The sequence below is a fragment of the Passer montanus genome, unplaced genomic scaffold (genome assembly GCF_014805655.1).
Source record: "Passer montanus isolate IOZ18808 unplaced genomic scaffold, ASM1480565v1 scaffold85, whole genome shotgun sequence".
NCBI lineage: Eukaryota > Metazoa > Chordata > Aves > Passeriformes > Passeridae > Passer > Passer montanus.
The window spans coordinates 659776-686196 of record NW_024373812.1 but is presented as its reverse complement, the minus strand read 5'-3'; the positions used below and the strand labels follow the sequence as shown (position 1 = coordinate 686196).

General features: G+C 38.2%; 1 protein-coding gene across 1 annotated transcript in view; it reads right to left on the bottom strand.

The window, feature by feature from the left end:
* Positions 1 to 10062: 10062 nt before the first annotated feature.
* Positions 10063 to 26421, bottom strand: part of SUSD1 (sushi domain containing 1) — a 41440-nt gene continuing 25081 nt past the window's right edge. Inside the window, exons 14-18 of the mRNA XM_039733265.1 lie at positions 19792 to 19885; positions 18444 to 18699; positions 14815 to 14854; positions 13909 to 14002; positions 10063 to 11143 (exon numbers count right to left, since the gene is read on the bottom strand). Coding sequence (XP_039589199.1) covers positions 11005 to 11143; positions 13909 to 14002; positions 14815 to 14854; positions 18444 to 18699; positions 19792 to 19885 — 623 coding nt within the window. The 3' untranslated portion in view covers positions 10063 to 11004. The remainder of the gene's footprint in view (positions 11144 to 13908; positions 14003 to 14814; positions 14855 to 18443; positions 18700 to 19791; positions 19886 to 26421) is intronic.

The following is a 26421-nucleotide window of genomic DNA, read 5'->3' as shown; positions in this document are numbered from 1 at the left end:
GTATCCAAGTCCCATATTGAAAACACTATTTTCCTTCCCTAAAGGTACATATCCCAGGTCAACCTTCCAGGAAAAATTTACCAGCATTGCCTTGATGCAAATCCTAATCTACTTCTGGAACCTCTTGGGACCTCTTTATCTTATGCTTTTGCTTCTTAATCAGATTTTATGGTTTTGGTTTTTGGCACTTTTTTTTCCCAAGGGAAGTGAACACTTCCAAAAAGAAATCTAAAGAATTTAAGGACACTGTCTCTCCCTGAACCTGACACATCATTTTAGAAACTGCAGCTTCAAAATAACAGCAGACCTCCAACCTTCCATCAGAGGGAGGACTATTTACATGGAAATGGTCAGTCTTGACATCATCACAGTCTTTTTAAAAGAAGCTCAGCAATTATACAAACAGATGCCTCTAATTGGTCTCAGGTCACTTCCTCATTATGCAGTTGGGTCTTTAATTGGAACTGTGGTAATGCTTCCCTACTGACACATACAAAAATTGTGGGCTTTGACAGCCTGAATTTGTAGAGGTTCGCTAGCTTTCATTTGCTGATCCCTTGATTGAAAATCTGTTGGCTAAGATCATCTCACAAACAAGTATTGGATAACTCTTCTGTCAGACCCACTGGAAGGACTGACTGCCATGAGTGCTGGTCTTGAGTCACAGTCTGTTAAAAGTGCTATGGAGAAATACAAAGGCTAGACAAGCAATGAATTCTGTGATTCCAAAATACATGTTCTCAAATGTGATGTCAAGTGTTTTAAGAACCTGTAGGGAACCATGACAAAAGGCAGATTCAATGACTGGAAGCAGAAGAAGTAGTTCCTTCTCAAAATTCTGATAGCAAAAGAGCCAGTCACATATGGAATGATTTTCTGAAGCAGTTTGGGAGAATACGACTCCTCACTGCATTTTTTAGAATACGAACTCTCACTAGAATTTTTTTTAGATCAATAATTTATTGTGAAGAATCAGCAAAGTTTTGGTGCTGTCAGACTGCAAGATGGGGATTAAAGTTGCATTAAGAGGCACCTTTTTGTCTCTCTCTGATTTTCTTCCTGCTGAAGAAAGTTCAAAATTTAAAGTATATCCATGCACCTTTTCTGTCTTGATTTGAAATGTAAGTGGAACAATGCAATAGAGAAAATGTCACAGCAAGTACATTTGAAATCGTCAGGCTGGAAGACCTTTAAATTAGAATATATTTCCTAGGGGTCTAACTGATTTTATTTTTTCCTTCACCAAAGAAAGAGTAATTCCTCTCACTCCTTACTCCAAAGAGAGAAAAAAAAAGGCGATCCTATATTCCCACAGCATGTTGACTCCATTGGGAAAAAGACAAAAGGAAATTAATGTAGCTTACAATGTAGGAGAAAATTAATACAAGATAAAAAAGGTAACAAAGCAAAAGTTAAAAAATGGTAGGCTTGCTCAGGGGTGTCAAAGGTAGGAATGAGAACCATTTCTATTGGTTTTGAGAGCTCCTTTTATACTATGAAAAACAAGGACTGATTACAGTGATTTGCATTTGGGGATGGCAGGAAAGGAAACTGCTGCTTCTGCAGTTTCGAGACCTGTATTTGTTGTCTGTGATTTTCCAGCAGCTGGTAGCCAGATTTCTACAGCTGTGAGAAGGCTAAGGTTGAAGTGAAGACTTCCCCTAGATAATTAAAAATCAGCACATTTTTGCTAAAGTCAGTCAACAGCAAATTTAGCATATAAACTACAAGCTGCAAAAACAGTAATAAATTCCTGCTAACACACACAAGGACCTTTAATTTGCAGCCTCTCATACAGGGTGTTACAGACATAGGTTCAGACATTCATTCTCAACACAGTTTCTTGAAAGAAGAGGAATGGGTAAGAGTGTGAATGGGGTGTGAAGAGAATGGTTTTAGTGAACATCTTGGAAAGCCCACTGTAAATATCTGAGACTCAAAGGCTTTTTTAATCTGAATCTAAATGTTATCTTGATTCACTCTTAAAATCTTCAGTTATCCATACCTGCATATACCTGTTTCCTCTATTCATATAAACACCAGGGTTTAGCTTCTTCATGCATTGCATATTCCCTGGATAGTGTTTGTGCTATGTCCATGTTTCCCGAGTTGGGGAAAACCACATTCCTCAGGGAAGCCTTAGTCCTTTTTTTATGTGTCATCTTTCTGGACCAGCAACTATCAGAGATGACCTGTTTATGGAAAGATTGCACTTATATTAATTTTTTTTCTCTTAAATACTGATAGATGAGTTCAGAGAATGTCATTGTCCTTATTTAGTGACAAACACTGCTGTAATTCTCTGTGGCAGCCACGTCCAGCTCCACTGATTTTCTGATTCTCGTAACAGGTTTTAAGAATTAACAGACTGCAAACGAATAGTGAAAAAACTCATTGCTCTATAATTCTTTAAATCACTATGCAGAGAACAGTCTGCAGGGATGCTGAATGAGTTTAGATTACAAGCAGATCTATGAACACTGGGTTAAATCAAGCCTCATTTTCTTTGGCTTTGTATCTTGTTACTGACCTGAATTCTTAACATAACTTGAGTAGTGTTATTAAATGAACTCAGCTCTTAGAAGGCACAGGAGACTAATCACTAATACTAAGGAGTAAAAGTTTTTCATTTCTGTTTGCATGCAGGAGACAGAGAGAATTGACTGTGCAATGGATTCTACTGTATTCCACATTTCATAAAGCATGGGCAGAACATCAGTTACGAGTACAGTAGATTCTCTGGCATCTGACAAGTAGAGAGGCTGGATTCATGTCCTTCTCAATTGCCTACTTTCACCAAACTCAAAACATAACAATTTTAATATTCCTGTTACTCTTGAATGTGCCTTTATACAGACAGGAGGAAAAGATATTATTGTGGGGAGACAGAGTTTGTAGCACGATCATTTCTTTAGATAACCTAAAACTATGAGAGAGCTACTTACAATCAGTAGTGCAGAAGCAACATTTGGACATGCCAATCCCAAGCCTGAATGAATGAGGGCAGTGGGGGTCAGCAGAGGACATGCTGATCAGCAGGACACGCTGATCTCTCTCTCTCTGGTGGCCAGCAATGGAAATGGATAAAGAAATGGAATGAAGATGCATCAGGGGAAGTTTCAGCTGAGCATTAGGCAAAAGGTTCTTCAGTGAGAGGCTGGGCACTGGAGTAGACCCATGGAGAAGTGGTCATAGCAACACACCTGTCCAAATTCAAGAAGCTCTTAAACATTGTTATATGGTTTCATTTTAGGTAGTCGAAAAGTGAAAAGGGAAAAGCAAGGAGTTGGACTTAATGGTCTGTATGGGTCATTTCCAACTTCAGATATTCTATGATTCTGTGTTTCTAAGTCTTGACTCATATGCCACTCACAGGAAAATATACTTTAAAAATGGAAAGGGATATAGAAGTGAAGTTCAGTATTAGAGTTTCAGATTCTTAATGGCTGCTGAGGTAAGATTGTTAAGAGGGAGTGGAAGTCTTAAAAAAATTAAAAAACAGCACCTGATGTTTAGAGTGCTGAGAAATAGTATCACTTTTAAGTATTATAGTCTCTAGACACTGTATCAAAGTATTTGAAACCATTTTCACCATGCCTTTATTCCTATAATGAAGCATATACTGACTGCAGAAGTTTTACCCATACAGAGAAAGCTTATAACTAAAAGGAAAGGATATGACTAAATACAGGAAGCAATTAGTCAATACATAAAGCAGACTTGCAAGGAAAATATCTGAGAAGGGAAAGTCCAAGTACCAGATAAAATGCCTGGAGGCAAAAGTATTTTACTATCATACTGCTTTACTCTTGTCTGCTGTGACAGGTTTGCGCAAAACCAAGCAACATCTAAACGGCCTTACACTGGATTGTTTCTCATATTAGCTTACTATTGTAGCTTGCTGATTTTTTACCAAATGTTTTGGTTTCATCACTCCCGTCATTACAAAATCACTGTAATTTAAGTCTTAGTCTGTCACCTTAAATGCAGTTCCTTTTCAATACATGAACTCTGCTTTTTGCTTTGGAGGATGAAGCTGGGTGAATCTAGAGCTACTGCTTGCAGGAAGTCATAGAGTTGGTGAATAAATACTTGTTGAACCTTGTCAAAGATGGCATGGCTTTTCATTGCTAAATGCCCAAAGCCAATACATGAAAAATGTGTTTTAAAATTTGGTTTATTTGAAAAATATTAAACAGCCTTGCAGTAATTATCAGGTTGTGCAATGAAAAAAATCCCAGGAGTCCCAGCAGAAAGCACAGCAGATCAAGAGGATCCTAAACTAACTGCAACAATCCTATTTCATCTCATATGCTGTTGTTGAACAGATTAAAAAAAGAGCTCTTTCAAGAAGGAACACACACACATAAAGTACAGAATTGTATCTTCAAACAATGAAGGGAATTGCACAAAGGCAAAGTGCAGAAGGAAATTCCTATCCACCTTGCTTCACACTGACCTCCTGTGTAGACAACAATGGATAAATAATAGTACTGATGAAGATTCTGTGGATACTGCTGTGGCTACACCAGGAAACATTCTTACCTCTATTGTTTCAATCTTCTTGAAAAAATACACAATACATTCACCTCTCTGGTCTCCTCTTTCTGCCTTGAATTAAAGCATAACAATAGATTCTAAAGTAATGTAAATATATGTCTCACTGCGCTAAATTTAGAAATAACAATGTTATGTGGCACAGAGTGAGAATGTGGGTGATTCCATAAATTCAAAGCAATTTAATGAAAATCTGAGGGAGAAAAATAAATTCCTCAGTATACCTTGATCTAGACCTAGCTTTGAATCTGTTTTATTGTAATAAAAATTAACATCTGGCAGACTGAAGCCATGAAGAGTAATGTGATTAAAGTAGTATTTAGCTGAACTATAAGGAGCCAGATATCATTAAGCTATAAACCACTCAAATTGTCGTACTGAAACATGCTGTATATATACCACATAGTAATAATAATATTCATTTGCCAGTTGTAGATTGGCATACTCTGCTGTAAAAATGCAGAACTACTATTGAAGCACTCTGTCACAGAATCACAGAATATGCTGAGTGGAATGGACCCTCAAGGATCATCAAGTCCAATCCCCAGCCCCACACAACACCATCCCCAAGAGTCACACCATGAGCCCAAGATTATTTTCCAAATTTCTCTTGAACTCTGTCAAGCTGGGTGCTGTGACCATTTCTCTGGGAAGCCTGTTCAGTGCCCAACCTCCCCTCTGGGTGAAGAACCTTTTTCTAGTATCCAGCCTAAACCCTCTGACACAGCTTCAGGCCACTCCTTCACGTCCTGTCACTGATTATCCCAGAGAAGAGATCAGTGCCTGTCCAAGCCATTTATGAAGCTGTTGAAGAGCACAGGGCTGAGCATGGAGCCCTGTGGAAACCCTTCAGTGACAGGTGACCAGTCTGGTGTCACCCCATTCCCTGTAATCCCTTGTGCCTGACCCTTGAGCCAGTTGCTCACCCAATATGTGATGTAGTTATTCAGTGTGAGCTGGACATTTTCTCCACAAGGGCTTTTCAATACTGGAAGGCCAATATTGAAAGCTTTACTGATATCTGAAAAGATTGCATCCGCTGACTTCCCTTGATCAGCTAGGTGGGTTATCTTGTCATGAAAGGAAATCAAGTCTGATAAGCAGTGTCCTTTCCCCTCATGAAGCTGTGCCAACCTAGACTAGCGACTGTGTTGCTCTTCAGGTGTTTTTCAATACCTCCCAAAATAATCTTTCTGTAACTTTACTGAACACTGAAGTGGAACTGACAGGTCTGTAATTTCCATGTTCCTCTTGCCTGCCCCTTTTTCAAATCTGGAACAATGTTCATCAGCTTCAATTACCTGTGACATCTCTGGATTCCCAGGATTGCTCAAAAATCAAGATAGGTTTTGCCATGACATCATCTAGTTCTTTGAGGAAGCCCATCAGATTTGTAAATGTTCAACTGGAGCAGCAGATCCTGCACAATTTCAGGGTCAGCTGGGAGTTGATCATTCTCACAGTCAGGGTGAGACCCTCCAGCTCAGGGTACTGAGACCCTGTTGGTTCATTATCCACATTGAAGACACAGGCAAAGAATGTGTTAAACACTCCCACCTTGTCTCTGTGCCTCTCAGTAGATATTTACAATTGCTACTAATTTGGCATTCCACAGTGATCTGATTGTTTTTCTGCACATGAAGGAATACTCCAGGTTAGAAGAAAGGACTGAACAAGTGAATGCATGAAAATAAAATACCCAGAATGGGTCAGAATTCACAGGAATACAAAATGAAACTTCCTAATGTTTTCATCAGCTATGAGAAAAACTGAGCCATTTTACACAGTTGGAAGGGATAGATGAGAGCTGGCTTTCACCACCCCTACCCTTTGTTTTTGTTATATTAGTCTTTATTCAATGTGTTGGCACAGCTGATTTGTGGTCATTAGCTTGGAACATCTTCACCAGTTTACTGCCTTTTCACTTTTCCCAGGATGGCTGCAGGAGTGACTTTTATATGAACTGCTACCAAATCAAGCTAAAATATTCTATGCTAAAAGCTGCTTAAGAAAATCTGGGCCTTTGGAAATTACTTTCTGTTAAGAATTTGCTTTATTTCTATAATTCTTTCTCTGTTGCTTCTCATTCTACTAGTATTTTTGATAGTCTTGGGGTGGAAACCAAGGTTCTCCACTATTGGTGGGAAATTTTGACTGTCTCTTCAGTTAATTAAGTGCAATGGAACAAACAGAAAAAAAATATATATGCACAAACACACACATGTATATATATATCATACATGTATAATGTACAACATGGTAATCCAACAAGGACTCCAGGGAACATAAATCATGAACTGCAACTGAACTCCATTAATTTTGCTGCCTCAAGGTTGGGAAAACACTAATAAAATGTTGTTCCATATTCCACCATGAGATTGCAGGAAGAAAGGCACTATTTCTGGAAAAAAATACACTAAACATTTGAGGAAAGAAGGGGAGGAGGAAAAAGAGAACTCCAGAGCAAGACTCCCCTTTTTCTTCTGTGACTGTAATGGTGCCATTTTTTAAACCTCAAAATGGAAATAGCTCCATAATAGCAATACCACAAATTAAATCATTGTGCTCTGATTCCTCAGACCTCATCGCTGTCAGAAATGAAAAGACAGTGCCTGTGTTGTCCAAAGAGTCATTCATCTGCTGCTAGGAACTGCAGTACTGCTGCAACACTGACACTTAATCCCTTACATTGGAGCTCAGCACTAAGATCACCAACTAATTTCACAGAATCTACTCAGTATATTCAAGGACACCAGTTCCCTCCTTGAAAGGATTGCAACAGTTAGATTTTTCACAGACTTTCCTAGCAGTTCTATCACTAGGAGCAGAAATCCTCTCATCTGAGCTACAGACCTGTGGGCCCATGCTGGATTCTGACTGAACCATGCTGAATATGAAATGGCCTCACAAAATAGTGCAAGACCTTGGAAACAGGAGAGGTAATTGAGAATAGTTAAATCTGAGAACATACACAAACACAAGGAGCAGACTGGCTGTCCTGGTTACAGATGGGGTAGAATTTATTTCTTCTCAGTAGCTGTTACAGTGCTGTGTTTTGGATTTAAAATAAGAATGGTGTTGATAACACACCAATGTTTTGGGTTTTGCTAAACAGTGTTTATCCTTAATCAAGGACTGTTTTTTCCCTTGCCTCATGCTCTGTCAATGAGGAGGTATGCAAAAAGCCCAACAAACTGGGAGGAAGCATAGCTAGGCAGGTGACCTGAATTGGCCAAAGGGATATTCCACACCACTGAACGTCATGCCCAGTGCATAAACTGGGGGGAGTCACCCAGAAGCTCGGCCAGTCTGGGTTCAGGAGGGGGGTCTGGCATCTGTCAGTGGGCAGTGAGCAAATGCATTGCACATCACTTGGTTTTCTCTCATTTCACTATTCTTCTTCACCACTATTATTGTATTTTGTTTTATTTTCAATTATTAAACATGCTAGTTTTACTTTGATTTTCCTTCCCTTTCCACTGGATTGCAGGGAAAAGGGAGGGAGGGAGTGGCTATAAGGTTCATTTCCATGGATTTGTGGGCTTAAAACCATGACACCGGCTCCCTTGTCTGGCCCTGTTTGTACAATTGATTGACAATACAAATACTGAAACAAACAAGCCTGGCTGACTTCTGTGTTTATCATGCCCAAAACAAAGAAATTTCACCAAAAGTTTTAAGGACCCATCAGTGACATGTAGTGGAAACTGTATTTTACAATAAAACCTTTTTCACTTGATATATACCATCACAATTACTTGCATAAGTGCTGGATTTTTACAGTATCCTGTGTTACTTCACAATTTTAAAATTAAATAGAAAAAATAGTTTCACTTATGTTTACAAGACTTGTTTATCCAGGACTAACAATTTCCCATTTCCTGCAAAGAGGATTAAAACACTCCATATATAGTGCAGACATTGGTATGGATCTAAAGCAACGAGTTTCTCAATAGCACATTTCAACATAGCACCATGAAGTGGTTCAGATCAGCAGTAAAAGTACAGTAGATTCAGTTCAATTAACCTTACTTGGCCTGGGTGTGGAAAACCTATCCAAGGAAGCACAGAAAAAATTGGAAAAAAAGGAAAAATTTCAGCGTTAACTGAAGGTACTAGAAATGTCTCTATAATCACTATAAATGTCTCTAGAATTTCTGGAAATATGAGAATGTGGCATTGCAATTAGTTCAGCAGAAAAGCTTGGGAACAGTAGAGCAAGGGTCTAACAAAAAAAATTGTTAACATTTGCACATCTGTCTGAGGATGGCAAGGTAATATTAGTTTTCTGTTCTTTCTATATTTAACTGAGACAGATACAGGTGTAAGAAAGATAAGTAAACATAAGTAATAAGTAATAAGATAAACACATAAGAAGATATGCTCACAGCCAGAGGTATGTCTGCTAAAAGTGACAAGGGAGGCAGAAGGAATGAGGGAAACTTGCAGAACTGTAGCTGTTGTGGAAAATTGAAGATGACAGAAAGTCTTGTCTCATCTTTTCTCCCTTATCAGTCCATTCCTGGGTATCAAGAAGCTACACTGTGTGGAGATGTCCAAATCAGTCATTAAGTATGTTATCCAGCTACCTGCAGAAGTATGGATGTTTTGTAAGAAAAAACCCTTGCTCTGAAAACTTTATGAAAAAGCAACTTGGGCAAATAAGAGGCACACAGAAAAGAAATAATCTGCTGAAGATCACACAAAGATGTCCAGTTTTCCAGTTATACCCACTGACAAGATGGACTTTATAGTCCTGATCAAGTGTAGCACACTGGAACACTGGTAGTCTCAGTAAAGCGTAAAAAGAAGTTCAGCTTTTTAACAGAGAATGGCACATCTGTCTCTAAATAATTTCCAGCCTCTCCAGCTCTCCCTTACACAGGAACAGCTGCTCATGAACTCTCTCTAAGGACCAGAGCAGCAGGAGACTGAATCAGAATAAAGTGGTGCAGTTCATACTCTATACCAAACCCTGCAATCTATTCCACTGAGAAAGGGAATTAGGCATGGAATGTCTGAGAATAAATTCCACACAAGAAACCGAAAAATTAAGGCATGGTTTCCCAGTATGAACAGTTTAGTTATTCTTTCTCAATTAGCAACAGACAATGCTATCGACTTTTAATCCCTAGTGTAGACAAAGGCGTTACTTAGCTATTAACTATTAACTTGAAGGACAGCTCTGGAAATGCCAGATAACAGAAATGGTGTATGCCCAGACCTGGAAAAAGTACTTTCTACTGGATGCAGCAATTGAAAACTCTTTTTGTCTGTAACTCCTCTTTGCTTCTAACTATGAAATATGCTGTTGTACTTTAAATCCAAAAAGACCCCAATTACATGCTATACAGAGACAGAACATCTAAAATTGTAAGACCACTAGGCATCAGAATCTTAGCAATTCAGAAATTAACAATTCCAAAAATGTGCAGCATATATTTAAAGTGGTAAAACACAAAACATAACTTAGGAAAAAAAAATCACAAAACCAAAATTCCTGGGTTTTTTTTTTTTTATTTCACCAGTTAACATTTTTATTGCTAACATATAACAAAGCAACTTCTGAAGAGGAGCGGTAATAATCAAAGCCACTTGATTCTTTCATACAGAAGAAAAAAAATGTATTAACTGGGAGTATGTCATAAGAAACTGGTTAATTGTACTTTATTAAGTGACTCTAACCAGATGTTACACACCAGCCAATTAACTAGACAATGATTTAATGGCTTTACTCAGCTGTAATTATAGAATAGAGATTAACAAAACTGCACTTAACACAGGAAGGTCCTTCCTTAAATTAGTTTCACATGCCATTAAAGCAAGCAGCTTTTGAGCAAACTGCAGTTGGTATATTATTTGCAATTACTGCTAATTGCTATGAGCAATGGTTGCAATATCTCTGGAACACATCACTTGCTGACACTGATTGAATGTGGCAACTTCATGCCTAACAAGTGTACATGCTACTGATGTATCATTACTTGTAAGTGACTGACAGAAGTGTTCTACCTTTATAACTGGAAGTACAATAGGCACTTTATCTCGCATAAGGGTAGGTCTGTACTTTTGTTCATAATGGGCCAGTTTATGTGTGCAAAGGTATCTAAAGTAGCAGTTAATCCTCAAACAGTCTCCGCTGGATCAGGGGATTATTCATGTAATCAAGCACAATACAAGCACTCATTATCAGGCACTCATGCAGCTGGAAGAGCTGAAAGACTGTGACCAACACATGGGATGCATGATAACCTGCTTGTGAGGGAAGGGTCTCCTTTATACACCACACCATCTGGAATTAGGCAAGACAATAAACATTTCACTCCAGTGACAAACACATTTGAACTGTCCATGCTGTAGTACATATGTGACGTGCAGATACCAGACACATGCTGGCTTTGAAAGAAGAGCACACTTTTTTCTATGTTGACTTCAGGGAATACAGAATCAGAGAAGAGAGACATTTTCAGTCTCTAGGAATGATGATGCAATTCCTGTTTGTGTCATGTCTACTGTAGAAGATAAATGTACAGCCTCACAGGCTACAGCAGCAGGTGGGGGATGCACTGAGCTGTGAAGACAAGACCTGGAGAAAGAAAAAATTCCCGTTAAAGAAAAAAAATCCTACAGATTATTCAAGACTCAAGCATAGACCTGACAGGGAATTTGTATCATTCATATTGATTAGATACATGACAATGCTTCTGAAGTTTTTTGAAGATCCATGGTGCTGCTAACAAATCCTGATCACTACAGCCTGTGTGAGATGGGTAGGAAGCATTCCCATATGTTACCACAGGATTACCTGACCAGTGTTAACCTTGGCACCAACAACACTGATGCCCAGTGCAGATCCTCAGAAATCTGGAGTTCTGGCACTGTCCTTATGCATATGAATGGGCATCACATACAAAAGAAAGCAAAGAACTAAGAGGAATGGAGCAAGGTGTATAAATGACAGACCACTTTAATAACAACTATGGGCTAATGCATTTTTCAAAATGAAAAGCGTAATATCTAGGGACATCAGGAGTCAGACTTCACTTTGTAAATCCAGTTCCAGACTTTTACTTATTGAGGAACAGTTGGAACTGCTGTCAGCAACCACACTAGCAGGAATTCACACCCTGAATTCCATCCATGGTGGAAACATAATTCCTGAGACAGCAAACGTGGCAAGCTGGTGAGCACTTAAATACAGTGGCACTCTGTGACAGAAGCTTACAGGGACCCCAAGAAATAATCCAAGACCATTCACCTGACACCATGGCAAGATCAGCCATAGCTATGTCATTACTGACAAGTTTGTTTAACCTCCTCTTGCAGACCACCCAGAAAGCTGCATTCACAGCAATTTGTTCCCATGCCTCCCTCTCCTACAGTTCAGAAGCACATGGCCATGTTGTACATGTACCATTGGCACTACCAACAGGAGAAAGTTGATCTTTACATAGTGGCATTTTGTATATTTGCATATTATGCTTCTTGGCAGAATCTTCTCTGTCAGGCTAAGCAACCCACCACTAGAATGCCCTTTTTGCAGTTAGATTAAATAGATCCCAGGTTTTTCTTGTCAAATTCCACTCTCTTTTTCTCCTGCTAGGCCACATCTATCATGGAGTATAGTGTCTAAAACAGGACCATGGTTTTACAACTAGGTAGGGCAGAAGGCTGACTTCACACAGGTTTTTTTCAAATTACATTCTTACTCAGAAATGCTTTAAACTGATGGTAAATTATAACTAAAAGCACATTGTTTATTTCAAATATTACAGATACTTGTTTGTGAGCATTGTGAAGGGTCTTATCACAACTGATATCTGGGGATTCCCTTCTCTGCCTACTGCTGGGATGGGGAGTTTTAATTTCTGTTAATGATTCTGTCTGATATTCCTTGGAACAGGAGAATGGATTCAAAAATTTCTCTATACATGGGATTAAGGGCCTAAAAGATACTTGCTGATTTATTAAGTCCTTGTCCCTTACAACACACCACTATCAAATTTACACAATGTAATGAGATCCTTAATGATTTAATTTTCTCTCTCTCCTTTTGAAAGAAGTCTGAAGTGGAAGCTCAGGGTCTATCTTCTCTGCACTCTCTCACAAGTGGCTCATACTTATACATGATTCTCCAGTACTGTCTCATATCTCAAATCACTATCCTATCACTATGAACCTAATTGGTTTGACATCGTTTTGAACAGTACTAATATCCATCTGCCACATTTTTGCCAGAGAAACTGAAATAATTGAAAAGCCTTTCTCACCGTGACAGCCCAGGGAACCCCTTCCTCCTGTAATAAGTCCTCTGTCAGGAGTCAGCTACTTAAGAAATCAAGACAGTAAGAGCCCCTTCTTCATCAAATATCAAAGCTGACTCTGAAAATGTTTTCAAAATCCCCCAAAACAACCAAGACTTAAAGCTCAACTTTACCACTCTACTTACTGCTAAGGGAAGCCTGAAATCTGTTCATTTAGTTACTTAAGGAAAAAAAAGGGACCATGGAACCTTTAATTCAGAATTTTGATTGCAAGGACTGATTTGAAATTTAGATAACCACAAACAATCAAAACAAACCTACTTTCTTCAGCCCTATATAACATTAATTCCTAATTTGGTTCCTAATTCCTAATTTGGTTTCAGAGCACCAAACAAGCAGCTTAACCAATCAAGGCTATATTTCATAATCCTCAAGCTGGAGGCTCCTGACCTTTCAAGGGAAATATATCAGAAGACTATTCTTGTAAATATGCATACTGAAACAACAGCAAAGACATAGAGTTTAGTGAAGAGGTTTTACATGTATGTAGGCATTTACAATTATATAATTTGCATATTTGTTTTAACTTAGAAAGTAAGACAGTTATGAAGTTACTGACACTGCTTGAAGGATCATGAAACATAAATTAATAAATCTCCTAAAGTTTTTAAACATGTTTTTATCATGGCCTTTAGATAAAACAATTTTTTCAGGCCTTTTGAATAAATTTGGGAAGACAAAAAATTAGCTCTGTACATAAGCAAAGTGCATCAACATTTTGACAGCATATAAAATTCCCATTAAATCAGAACACTTCTGTACTAAAGTTCTGGTTCTATTCACTGTCTTAAATCCTTCCTTTATTAAGATAAGCCCTACACATTTCACATGCTTTGCCAGTAATGGCAAAGATACAGAGGACATCAGCTGAAGCAATGGACAGCATTAGTGGCCACTGAAAGCACCCTTAATTACAGTTTCTAACCACCCATGATGCCTAAACCAAGAATGTTGTCAAGAAAATCTATCTGAAAAGAAAAAATACATGAAGGAGGACTGCAAAACTTCAGGCAGCAACATCACATACCGTGCCATGGAGAATGACAGAAACAATATAAGGCAGACAGCAGCCATTGACCCTAATCCAACAGCAGTCATGTATTGCAGAGTGGGTGATACATCTGAAAGAAAGTATCAAACAATTCAAACAAACCAATCAAACAGTGAAACAGTTTGATTGCAGCCTGCTCATTGCTGAAGTATCGCAACACAACCCAGATGCTGGACGTACGGCTCAGTTAATGAGAGTAATGGAGCTGATTACCTAGGAGCTACCATCCAGCTGAGGAATAAAGATTAATTAGAGTATTAAAAAAATATTTATTGTGATAATTTTTGGTAAAAATATGTATCTGCCATTGTAGTACTATAACACCAGCTTCCATCAGCAAATTACACAACTCTACAGAAGACGCCAACCCTCCATAAAAGTTACAGAATTGTCTTCCCTGCATATTGTAGACCGCATATCATGAAAAACCCATAAACTTAATTTGAACTTTTTTGTGGCAGAAGAAAATGTGCTTTTAATATTAGTGTTATTTTCAGTTATTGTTGTTGTTCTTTGACTGATTTTTTAAATCTTTAAGCCAATATAAAACTTTCTTAAAATAGGCTCCCAAAATTTCACATTTCCTGTGTTTCAGATCCTTTGTGCATAAAAATTGCTGTAAAGATTTGGATGTGATGCAAAGAAATAGCAACAGTGAAAATCAGGAAAAAATGGGAGAGTACATTTTAGAATGGATTGCTGAATCCACTGGAACAGAATAGTAAAGATCAAGGAAAATTTTCTGTCTCTAATCTTTTCAATCCTTGAAGTCAACAGATAATGAATGGCAAAAGAAGAAACAGCCACAGCAATTATTAGCTTATGCTGCCAAGCAAAGCCATGACAACTTCAACTTTTTTATTGAAGGAAAAATTGACTTACTTTTAATTTGTGCCCAAACAGCACAGGACTGTCTTCTTACCTAAAAAAAAAACAAACAACCAACAACAAAAAACCTACATAAAAACCACTGTTTTCCATGAGAAAAATTTATTGTTAATAAAACCCTCTGAATGATCAGCCATCGAAAACAAATTATTTGGAAAGGAGTTTGTTATTTGCTTGGTACTAGCCTCTATATTGTCTTAAAAGATTATAAATTATAAAAATAGATTAGACATAGGACTTTGATGAAAGGCCGGCTCTAGCTTTTAGCAAATTATTCTTCCTTTATTTTTACAATCTTCCATCCATGGAAGGATCTTTGACATTGTTTTGATAAGGGTTCAGAATTTATGAAATGTGAAGCTAAGACTGAATATGCTATGTTAACTCTCTCCATGCAGAACACGTATGTTAAAATCACGTATCTGATAGCATGTCTTACAAATACTAGATGTAGCATTTTCTTCAGTTACGATAACATGCTTGGTAATTTTTAATAACTGTAGAGAATACTTACAATTATATAAATTTTTATCATGGGTCTGCTTTTGCAGACTTGTTAATCAAGTTTGATGCTTTTTTAAAGTAAGCTTTGGTCTCTGTAGAGCATTTTCCCCCAGCTCTTCATAGTCACAAATACACAAAGTTCTATTATATATTGTGTAATTACTGTGAAGTGTATTTTTGTAGTGCTTCCTGCTAAATAACTTTCACAGACTTTCACATAATACATACACAATATAGGCATTTTTCATGTTGTAGCAAAGTGTGTATTATGTTGTTCTGAATAACAGTACATTTGAGAAAGAAGGTTACGGTTTGAAGCATTTGGATAAAAGGATGAAGGCACATTTTTGTGATTAATCTCACTTCTGTGTATCTGCGTGCTGAATTGTGGAATCTCAATGATTCTTAAACCCATTATTTATCAGGAATTTTCTGGTTAATTAAAAAGACAAAAGAGTAACAAGAAAAATCTTCTCAGAAGTGGGAAGATAAAGGGGTGGGTTTAGAAACCCAATTAAATGCCACATTCTGGGGCATTGGTGTGAGTGCCAGTATTTTGAAATAGCTACCTTTACGACACACTCTAGTGTGCAGAACATCAGACATCTCCTGCCTATCAGGGAAGTTACAGAGGTCTCATGAATCTCAGAGAAACAAAAAATAAATGGAAAGTAAAAACCTCACAGCAGACACCTTTTTCAAGACCTCCAAATCTGAACAATGGAAAAATGAACACGATAATATATTAGGGATATCCAGAAATAATGTTAATAAAAATCAAAATCAAGCAATTATTTTACAGCATGATGATACAAATTGTACCATTTTTAGTACGAAAGGAAACAGAAGGGACCCTTAAGGATGCCAGAATATGAAAGAGAATAATGAGAACGTTAGGAGCCTATTACATCTGTTTCTAATTTTTCTGTATTCAAATGGAAATGTGCTAACAAGTAAAAGACACTTCAGAAATGCTGATTTCACAGGTATTAAGAATTGAGAGCCAAGCAATTTTTTTGCAAAGAAGACTGAGCTCTTGAATCCAAATGCAGTTACTCAAGTAATCACATTTTTAGAAAGTCTCAAAACCCAACAACCTACATAACATAATTCCAATTTTTTTCAGCTTTATCATACCAGCAATTGCACAAAAATAAAAGGGCGTGACACTTGAAGATAAACCAATACTTTTCAACCAGCAGTCCAAGTTCCATTTTAAAGAAGCAGAGCTGCAAACCAAAGCAGTTTGGCATTTGCAATCCCAGTAATGATTCATAACTGTTGCACGTAAATTGTGTATTTCATCAACCAAAAAAAGCCATACATGAAAGTGTACATGAGGGAGCTGATGCATTTTTAATGATAAGAAGCAAGAGTGACCTCTACAAATAACTGTAATATTAATCTGTCCAATCAGTGGCCTAGAAAATACATCTGCAAATGTCAGCAGTGAAAGATCAGTAAATAATCCATAAGAAAGAGAAAGAGTAATGTAAGTTAGACGCAGCTTCATAAACAGCTGGTAAAGATGTATAAGAATCTACTTTGTTTTATGCAGCAAAATCCTCCACAAAAGTAAAAGAAGTTAAAATACTCCAGTATTAGAAAACACTGAGGGTAAAGAGCTAGGGAAGCCTATGCATAAAGCCCCAGGATAACTAAACTAATGCATTTAGATGTATTTAGTAGTGCTTGAAGAGGCCAAACTTGTATACTTTTGATTGATTAACAATCCTCTACAGAGCACATTTTTCTATGAAATACAGTTCATTGTCCAAATTCCAAGATATTTTGGTTGTCAATTTAATATTATTTATGAAATGAAATGCCTTCTATTACCATTTTCCTACTTTTCCCCTCATGCAATTAATTAAAAAATTATGACAAACAACAGACTAGTATCAGAATCGTAAATCACTTCATCTCAGCTATAAAAATTTCTCAGACTATTGTTAAATAGTACTGCACAGATTAGTAGGTACCAAAACCATCTTAATTCCTGCCCTTGTTTTATTTCACTGACTTTGAGCTGAGGCAGTTACAGGTAAAAGGTAAATCCTTTTACTCTAGAAATACATTTTGATAGTAATACACTACTATGAAAACAGTACTTTTTAATATGCATAAATGAGGATGTTATTCACTATTTCTTAACAGAAGCTGTTTTAACTTACTGAGATTTGTGTGTAGTCTTCCAAAATTGTAGAGAATTATTTATAAGTGACTCATGGATCAGTTTTTGCATGCCTCCTTGCTTTGTGCTGTATACACTAAGTCAAAAAAACTTCTATTTTGATGGCAAGGTGAGGCACTCTTTAGGTGTTTTGTTCTTTATTAGAGGTTCCTTAGTTCAGTTTTTGTATTTGACATTCAGGAACTGTATTGCATGCAAGGAGTTATCCCCTGTCCCATACAAGAAAAATTTTCTACTGCTGAGACCTATGTTATAAAAAAATTTAAAACTGTTGACTCCTGAGATAGATACAACTGGAAAATTAGACAATACGTAGATTTTAGAAACTTTTTGTTTCTATTTAAAAATACATATTTGCTTTGAAATTATAAAAAATTGTAGAGAATTTACTTTGAAATTATAAAAAATTATTATAAAAATATACTTTTTTTAAAGGCCTTTCTCAATGGATCTGGAGCTGACATTCACTGCCTTTTGGAAGGGAACAATACATAATAAAATATATTTTTCCATGTCATTTGGAGAATTGGTATATTTTATTATAAAATAATTAATTAAAAATTAAAATGGGTGAATTCATCATTGCTAAGGAGTGATTTTCAAATTCTCACACTGCTCTCTTTCAGTAAATTCTGGTCCAATACAGACATCTTCAATTACTGAGGGCAGAGATGGCCATTCATTTTTAATTATTTTCCATTGTTTGACTTTTGGCATTCAGAGTTGCTTCAACATCACAATGACATAAGTACCATTAAGGAATTTTAAGAGGTATTTAAAGAGCTTCACATTTAATCTAATTCTGTCAATTAGGAGATTCTTGAAGTGTCATAAAAAATTTAATACCCAGCTAACATTTTCATCTTTTCCCCCAGCAACATTTCATTCAAGAGGTGTAAAGAAGAGGTATTAAAACATCCATTACCTTATTCCACTCACTTATTATTTTCAAAAAAACACAATACTCTTCTCCCAGCTTTAAAGGAGCATTATAAAACTTCCCATAATAATGTCTGTCTCCAAGAACAATTGACATATTATCAGCAACATCCTTTGCCCGAAATTCAGCTGCTACATATCCTTTAATGTCAGTGGTGTTACTAAAGAAAGTTGTAGCAGCAAAGGAGTCACAAATAAAAGTGCTTTGCAAATCCAGAGGAAGCACAATCACTTGATAAAGACTAGAGTAAAACAAAAAAAGAAAAGTAAATATTAGCCCTCATTTCAATTAAATAAGCATCAGATATTCATTAATCCATACTGTTTTTTATTCTATTTGTAGCCTCTTAACTGTTTTTATTAACACTGACCAGTACAAACACTTCTTACACTAAAATATTTCTCTTGTGTGTTCTACTTGAACTTTAACCAAATGCCCTGCAGGCACTGCTTAGCCTGGGTCTTCTCATCACATTCATGTTATTGCTACATGCTTACTGATGTTCAGAAGAACATAAAACTGACATACTTCAGACTATCTCCTCCTCACACTGAAGTTCACCTGTGAAATAATATACCATTTTCTCCAAAAATTATTTGTAAGTTCAAAGAAACAAGACTTTTCCTATTGAAAAGAGGAGAGGACAGGTACCATTAAAAAAAACAAAAACCTAATCAAATCTGTCCTCATACCTCTCAAAACAATGTTTAGTCTATCATATTCAATCATAGGAAGACTGTTCATTAAGGTTGTTACACCAGTCATTCCATGAGAACACTAGCTTTCAAGTATTTTCTGCTTCAGTGTAATATTGAGTTACCTTTTCCTTCTGTCACCAACAACACTCAGTAAGGGGTAAATCCTTTTACTCTAGAAATGCATTTTGATAGTAATAAACTACTATGAAAACAGTACTTCAGAATTTGAAAAAATGAGGACATTTTTCACTATTTCCTCTGGTTCTGGGGGGAAAGATGTGATGTCTGCATGAGTTAATTGGAAAAGAAAAATCACCTCAGTAGAGGTGTGTTTGTATCCATCAATAAAGATCTTCTGTAAACTCACTGTGGATAAAGGGAAAAGACAAACAAAATCAAACCACAAAGCCAGTGGTGAAAACTCACAATTATCCAAACTAGGATTTTGTGCCAGAAAACAGCAAAAAAGCTTGAAGCTAATGATTACTCTGCTGAGGGGAGAGAAACTGGGAGGTACAGTTCAAGTTTTTTCTCACTGCTAAAAATATACGCTTGCTACCCAAAACAGTTCTAATCTGTATGTAACATGAATCTGCAGAATGTTCTTTGGAAGAGTGAATAGCACAAAGACAAACCTGATTGGTCCATTTTGATCTTCTGCTTTCCGGAGTCTGAGCAAAGGTGCAGAATCTTTAACTGCAACAAATTCTACTTCTGGAAAAGGGGGATCTGAAAAGTGAACAAACACTGTGGTTCAGAAAGGTTTCAGAAATATTTCAGGTATCAGTTCCTAGTAACTTTTCAGTTCCTTTTTCAATTGCTAGCTAGTTTTTTTGCGAAAACATCCTCAGTTGAGCCTTGAACCCCAAACAGCTAAAGTCTGCAGGCAACATAAACTGGCCAAGAAAAACAAAGAGCAAATATGATCATGATGGTCTGGCAGCCCCTGTACTTCTGCTAGCTGGGAAAAAGAGAGATGCCCAAAAATGTTGGTTGACTACAGATAAATGAGCCATGAAAACATTGTTGGAGGAAGCAGTATTATTTACTAGACTAATTGAAATGGTCAGGGAGAAGAAAACTATGAAACTGTGCATAGAGCCCATTGCAAGAAATACAACGGTATGAATAAAGGAGAATTTAGTAGTGCCAAAAGTAAGACTAAGGCAACTTCCATAGATACTGTTCATAGTCAGGTAGAAATCTCCAAGCCCTTAAATTGGATTTCAATATGGATATAGAACTCTAATCTGGTTTAGTGGGAATTTGCATCAAGGCCAACGCTGAACAAATAGTTCTTCCTCTAATTTCAATGGTAACGATGACAGCTGCACACTGGTAAGGAAATTACCACTAGCAGACTGGAAGCAAAAAGAAAAATAGATTCAGTGTGTACAACCAAGGGTGTGAAGCACAGACATCATCTAGCCCAGAAGTCTGAAAGAACTTCCACAGGTAAATACAGGTACAGCTAGGCTTTTTGAACACCAGTGTATCAGACTGCTGATGTGATATCTGACTGAAGAGCAACAAATGCAGTGCTTATGTACGGAACATCAAGGCTTCAGAGCTAGAAAGAATCATCAGTATAATGAAGAGAAACAAGAGAAAATCAATGCAGATTTTCCAAAGTGACATCAGGCAAAATATTGCTGAGATGTATGGATTTTTCAAAGAGCTGGAACACAAATAGCTGCACATATCTTTTGAAATATAGAAAATCATTAGTTTTGCAGGAGAAAATGAGGCTTGTTAGAAAAACTGTCAAGAGGGTAAGTAACTGCTAAAAAGGGAGCTAGAAAATCATGTTGAAAGCAGAAGTACTGGAGTGCAGGAAGGTTATTAGAGGTTAGTACTACTAGCATTTGTTAACAATCATGGTGCAAAATCCCAATATGTACAGATGAATTTTGCTGCTCAATGTTAGAAACATAGAGATTTTCCAAAAGGAGAACTGAACCACCCTAACAGCTGCTGTTGTTCAAAACTGGGATTAAATTCACCAGTACAAAATACAAGGTGATACACCTGGGCTTCTAACATGAATTTATGCAAAATATTCTAATTGCCTTTGAGTAGTAGGAATGGCATATTACTATATCTCAGAAAGAGTGTTAGGCACCAAAGTGACAACAAAAAGAGAAAATCTGGAAGGCTGCTCTAAAAGGCATAAGAATCAGGCTTACATGACACTAGAATAGTAGCACCTGAGATACACAGGGCCCATGTGTGACCATTTCATGGTGCCTGAACTCCCAATCATCAGTGTGACAGAGCTGTGTGAAACCAGCTTAAAGAATACAAGGAAGAGATGGATAAGGAAATCTCTAACATGAGGATTCAAAATTTTGAGTTTGTAACATATGAAGAGAAAATCTGAAAGCTTGTATGACCTCTGCTTTAAACACATATGAAACTTACGTGGGGATACAGTTTTAGCATGGTGTGCCCAAAATAAAGCTAACAGGCCATACAAGCATCCCTAGCAAGAAAAACCTCTACCCCTTGACAAAAATCATCCTCAGGAGAACCTCGTAAAAGCTTACCTACCCAAATAAATTGCTTTGGTAGCTTTCCCTTTACCAGGTTATCTTCAAAATGGCTATGGGCGAACTACCAGTAAAGAAACCAGCTATGAATGTTTAGGATTTAAATCAGAGTAAGATTTATATAGTGGTCAACAGCTTCCTCCCCAGGGAAAGCAGAGGGGCAGGCACTCTCTGATGACCAATGACAGGAACTGTGGAGATGGTCTGGATTTGTGTCAGGGAAGGTTTAGGTTGGCTATCAGGAAAAGGTTCTTTTCCCAGATGGTGGCTGGGCACTGGAACAGGTTTCCCAGGGCAGTGGTCACAGCACCAGCCTGACAGAGATCAAGAAGGATTTGGACAATACTCTCAGAAGGATCTGGACAATACTCTCCGGCACATGGTGTGACTCTTGGGATGCCCTGTGCAGGGCCAGGAGTTGGACTTCAGGATCCGCGTGGGTCTCTTCTCAGTATATTCTATGATACTCTGAAAGCAGTTGCTTTACAAGGACTTGCTTCCCTCTAGAAGTCAGGGCAGAAGAACCTTTCTGAGAGTTTTCCGAGTTGATGAAATGTACTGCATGGCTGCCTGCAAGAACAGTCTTTGCTCCTGTTCTTTTCAATACATCTGCAGCCGCAGATACTATAAAAGGTACAGACAGAATTTCTATCTGAATAAAATAAATTAACAACTAATATTTGACAGCCAATCTTTAGGCCCTTTGCACTTTGCAAACTTAAGCAAACATTAATTAAGAGACAGAAATTATCTCTTAATTTCAGTGGTTCCTTAGCACAGACACTGTCAACAGAGAAAGTGACAGGAAAATATATCTCTTAGGGTGCTTTTATCTGGTATACTCCTTCTATCTTCCTTTCCTTTGACATTTAGTATCACCACAAGACACTATTTTTAATTTCTCTAAAGAATTTTTCAATTTCCCAGAAAAACTTGGTAATTTCTTCCCTAATGCCAGCTAAAATGTGCATTACATGCAATGGTCTTGCATTGTTTTTACAGATAAACAGCACAAGAGGAAACAGATGTGGACTCAGATGACAAGAAGAGGCTGGCTAAGATCATAACAATTGATTTTTCTATTTCCTATAATCTGACAGGGAAATACAAATAATGAAAATAGGTAGCCATCCAGAACTGACAGCCCTAGTAAGTGAGCAAAAGAGAGAAGAATCTGAAGAAACACATAGTGCTGTTAAAAGATGGAGTCTTTTGCTATGTTTAGTTTCTGGTAAAAATACTAGTTATTAAAACCAGCAAGCGCACAGTAGACAATCTACCTGTTTTAATAAAAAGAGTGAACAGTTTGCAGCAAAGTGAAGGAGTAATAATAATACTACTAATAATATAATAGCTTATAATAGTCTATAATAATTTAATTTTTGCTTTGGTGATCAGAAAATAAACTTCGAAGGAGTTATTCCATATGCAGTACTTGCCCACTCCAGCTTTTTTAATAAAATAAGAACTTTGCCAGAAATTAAACACCTAAAAATATAATTTTTAAAAAAAGTAGTCTGCTGAGAGGTCAACATTATTACCAGATTTAAAAATTTACATTTTAAAAACACTGACTTAACACCACAGAGAACAGTTGGAGGGAAAAGCGGAATACTACAGAGAAGTAAGGACTTGCACTAGGTGAAGAAATCAAGGCAAGTAACCCTGCCTTTCTTAAAGAATTAATTTTTCTATGTCTTCACAAGCAGAACAGACTAACATATCTGTAGCAACACCAGGAAAACAGAGAAAAGCATAGCAAGAAATCAAAGTATATGCCTAGGTTGTCCCATTCTAAGCACATCCTTGTCATAGCAGTCTTATGGATAGTAACACTTGAACATTTAATATAAAGGCTAATTTTCTACAATAAGAATCCATCTACTGATTTTCTCTCTGAGCCTGAAGGCAAGCTACAGGGAAGAAAGTACATGCCAGGAAGTGCTTCCTGCTGCAGCAACACTGAGAATCGTCCCACGCCTCAATGCTGGAGCCAAAGCCCGCTTGGTGTTACACTGCAAGGGCAACAACAAAGCTTTAAAAGCAATAACGGAATTGAACAACAAAGTTCAAAATCACATGGCAACTCTTCACCAAACTTGACATTTGAAAGAATCCAAATCAAAGACTCTTCTTAAGGCCGGGTTTTAAATAAAACAACCCGTTAGTGAAACAAGACCAATGATCTTTATTCCCTGCACACAACGGATTTCTTTCATGTGATGCCTATATAATTTAGGCCAAAGTTGCAAGGTTGCAAGGTGCTTATATTGCTTGAGTTATAAGATATCAATATAACCTGAGATATATATACATATATATATATATCTATAACCTGAATCATAACTTTCTATATGTAAGTAACCTGAAACATAGCCTTTTATGTCTCTATAACCTGAATTCTAACTTTTTATCCTATATAACCTGTTAAAAAATAACTTTCTATACAACGTAATGTCTAGTACATTGTTAACTAGCTGCTAAATTCTGAATAGACAAAAAAAGACGTAAAAACACAGCAAGTAGATAGCTTCAGAGATAGATAAGTATAGTACTAATGAGAAATTGGCAAATGTAAAGCCAATTAGCCACAAAACAAAGAATTTAGACCGGGTAGGACCAGACAGACCAAAGAACACCATAACTGTGCATGTCCGAAGACAAAGCTGGAAAGTTCAGATGAGAAGAAAACTTTGGAAGCCTTCATCAAAGACTCCTGCTGACCCCCACACTGGAGAGGCACAGGGGCAGGGCAGAAGAGCTTTTTATAACCATGAGATCATACAATGCACATTAGTTCTGGCACATATGTGATGATGTTGTAGTGACATAGTGACACAAAGCAATAATTATGTATGAATACACCAGAGCAATTGACAAGGTGAGTTAGGTAGAGATCTCTCCTCACCACCAGTGCTGCAATAACAAATACCTACTCTATGGACACCAGTCTGTGGGGATTGATTTCTAGCCTTTTTTGGGCATCACATGGTCCTTTGAGGGCTTTATGTCCAAAAGGTTTTTGCTGAATTTTAAAACAAGTAAAAAATACTGCTATAAAAGTGAAACTAAAGTAAGGCAGAGATATTAATACAATAGAAAACATTGTTTACTGTTTGTATTACTGTTCAAAGAGTAACTAACTTTACATATTTAAATAGAATTGTTCTAGTACAGAGTGAGAAGAGATTTTTCAAATATAGAGGAACATTATGTAAAAAGAAGGAAGGAGGGAGAATAAATAAATCAATACCACATGTACAGAAAAAATAATTTAGATGTGCTTTAAAGACTGGTCACTTCTGGAAATCCCACTCATGTGATTCCCTTTGCTGGCTGTGTCCTTGTTCTCCTGCTGTATGGCAGTGTCACGGCAGGCTGTGGATGGTGAGGAAGGTGTGCATGCAGCGGGCAGCAGCCGTGCAGCCGCAGCCAGGGCGCTGCCAGGGCCGGGCCCAGCCCCGCTGCAGCCGTGGGCCGCGGGCCGGCTCCGGCGGAGCCCGAGCTCGGCTGCACAAAGGGCCCGAGCTTCCCTGCACAAAGGGCCTTTCTTTCTCCCGGCGCCCAGCAGGCCAGGTACGCGGCCCTGGGCAAGGAAAGAAGGCTGGAAGTGGCAAGGCGTGCTCCAGGGGACCTTGGCTGGCCCCTGCCAGCAAGGGACCGCCACCCTGCCCTCAGCTGCGGGCGGGAGCTCGCAGGCACACGGCCCTCAGGGAGCCGGCTGGCGCCCGTCGGTGTGCTCCGTGTGGAGCAGGGCCTGAAGGGGCCTCCATTCCAGCTGTGGAGACCTCTGGGCCAGCAGCTCCACCTGTAAAACTACATTCACCCGCATCTTGCTGCTTCTTGTACGGATCGTCTCCAGGGTGCCTTTCGGTCGCCTGACTGCTGCCATGTGATGCTGCCATGATCCCCATCTCCTGGCTCGTCCCTGCCTGGCCATTTCTGTGTTCATTTCTGTATGAGCCAGGAGATGGGGAGCCATTTCTATGTCTCCTGCTCCAGTTCTTCCTGCAGCACCTTTCCCTTGTGATCTCCAGAAACAAGCTGAGGTGTGCTGAGTGCTGATGTCTGCTGCTCTGCAGACCCAAGGGGAGGTGCTCAGGGTCTGGCAGCAGAATGGGAGCTCGGTGCTGTTGGCTCAGGTGCTTGGGTTAGGGGCCTGCGTGGTCCTTCCACAAAAGGGAACCTGGTATGACAGCCTCCTAACCCCTCAAAGAGGCCTGGACTGGGACACTGCTCTCATCCCATTTGCTAAGCTGATGACAGGACCTTGCCTGGGTAAGCAGAGGGGTGCAGCATTGTCCTGGACTCTCAGGGTGAGCACCCAGGCTTACAGTGCCAGCCATTTCCTACATCCCCTGCCTTAACTCAGCACTCTGCAGCTCTCCCTTCTTCCTGGACTTTGGCCGAATGTTCTTTGCACAACTTGGAACCGCTTTAATGGATGTGTGGCACAGGAGACTGGCCACACATGCATATATTCATATGCACCAAGATGAAGGCACCTCACACTACCTGGCCATGGGAGAGGAGGAAAATTTGGTCAGGGAAAACTCAGCAAGGTGCTTTTGGTGCTTTCAACTAGAAAGCCTGACCGAAGACAAATATTTACTTTTCATTGTTTCTCTTCTGTGAGCAACCCACCCAAAGCAAACAGTATGGAAATCAGAGTTCTATACCTCTTGCAAAGCACTGGCAGTAAAGCACAGACTGTAT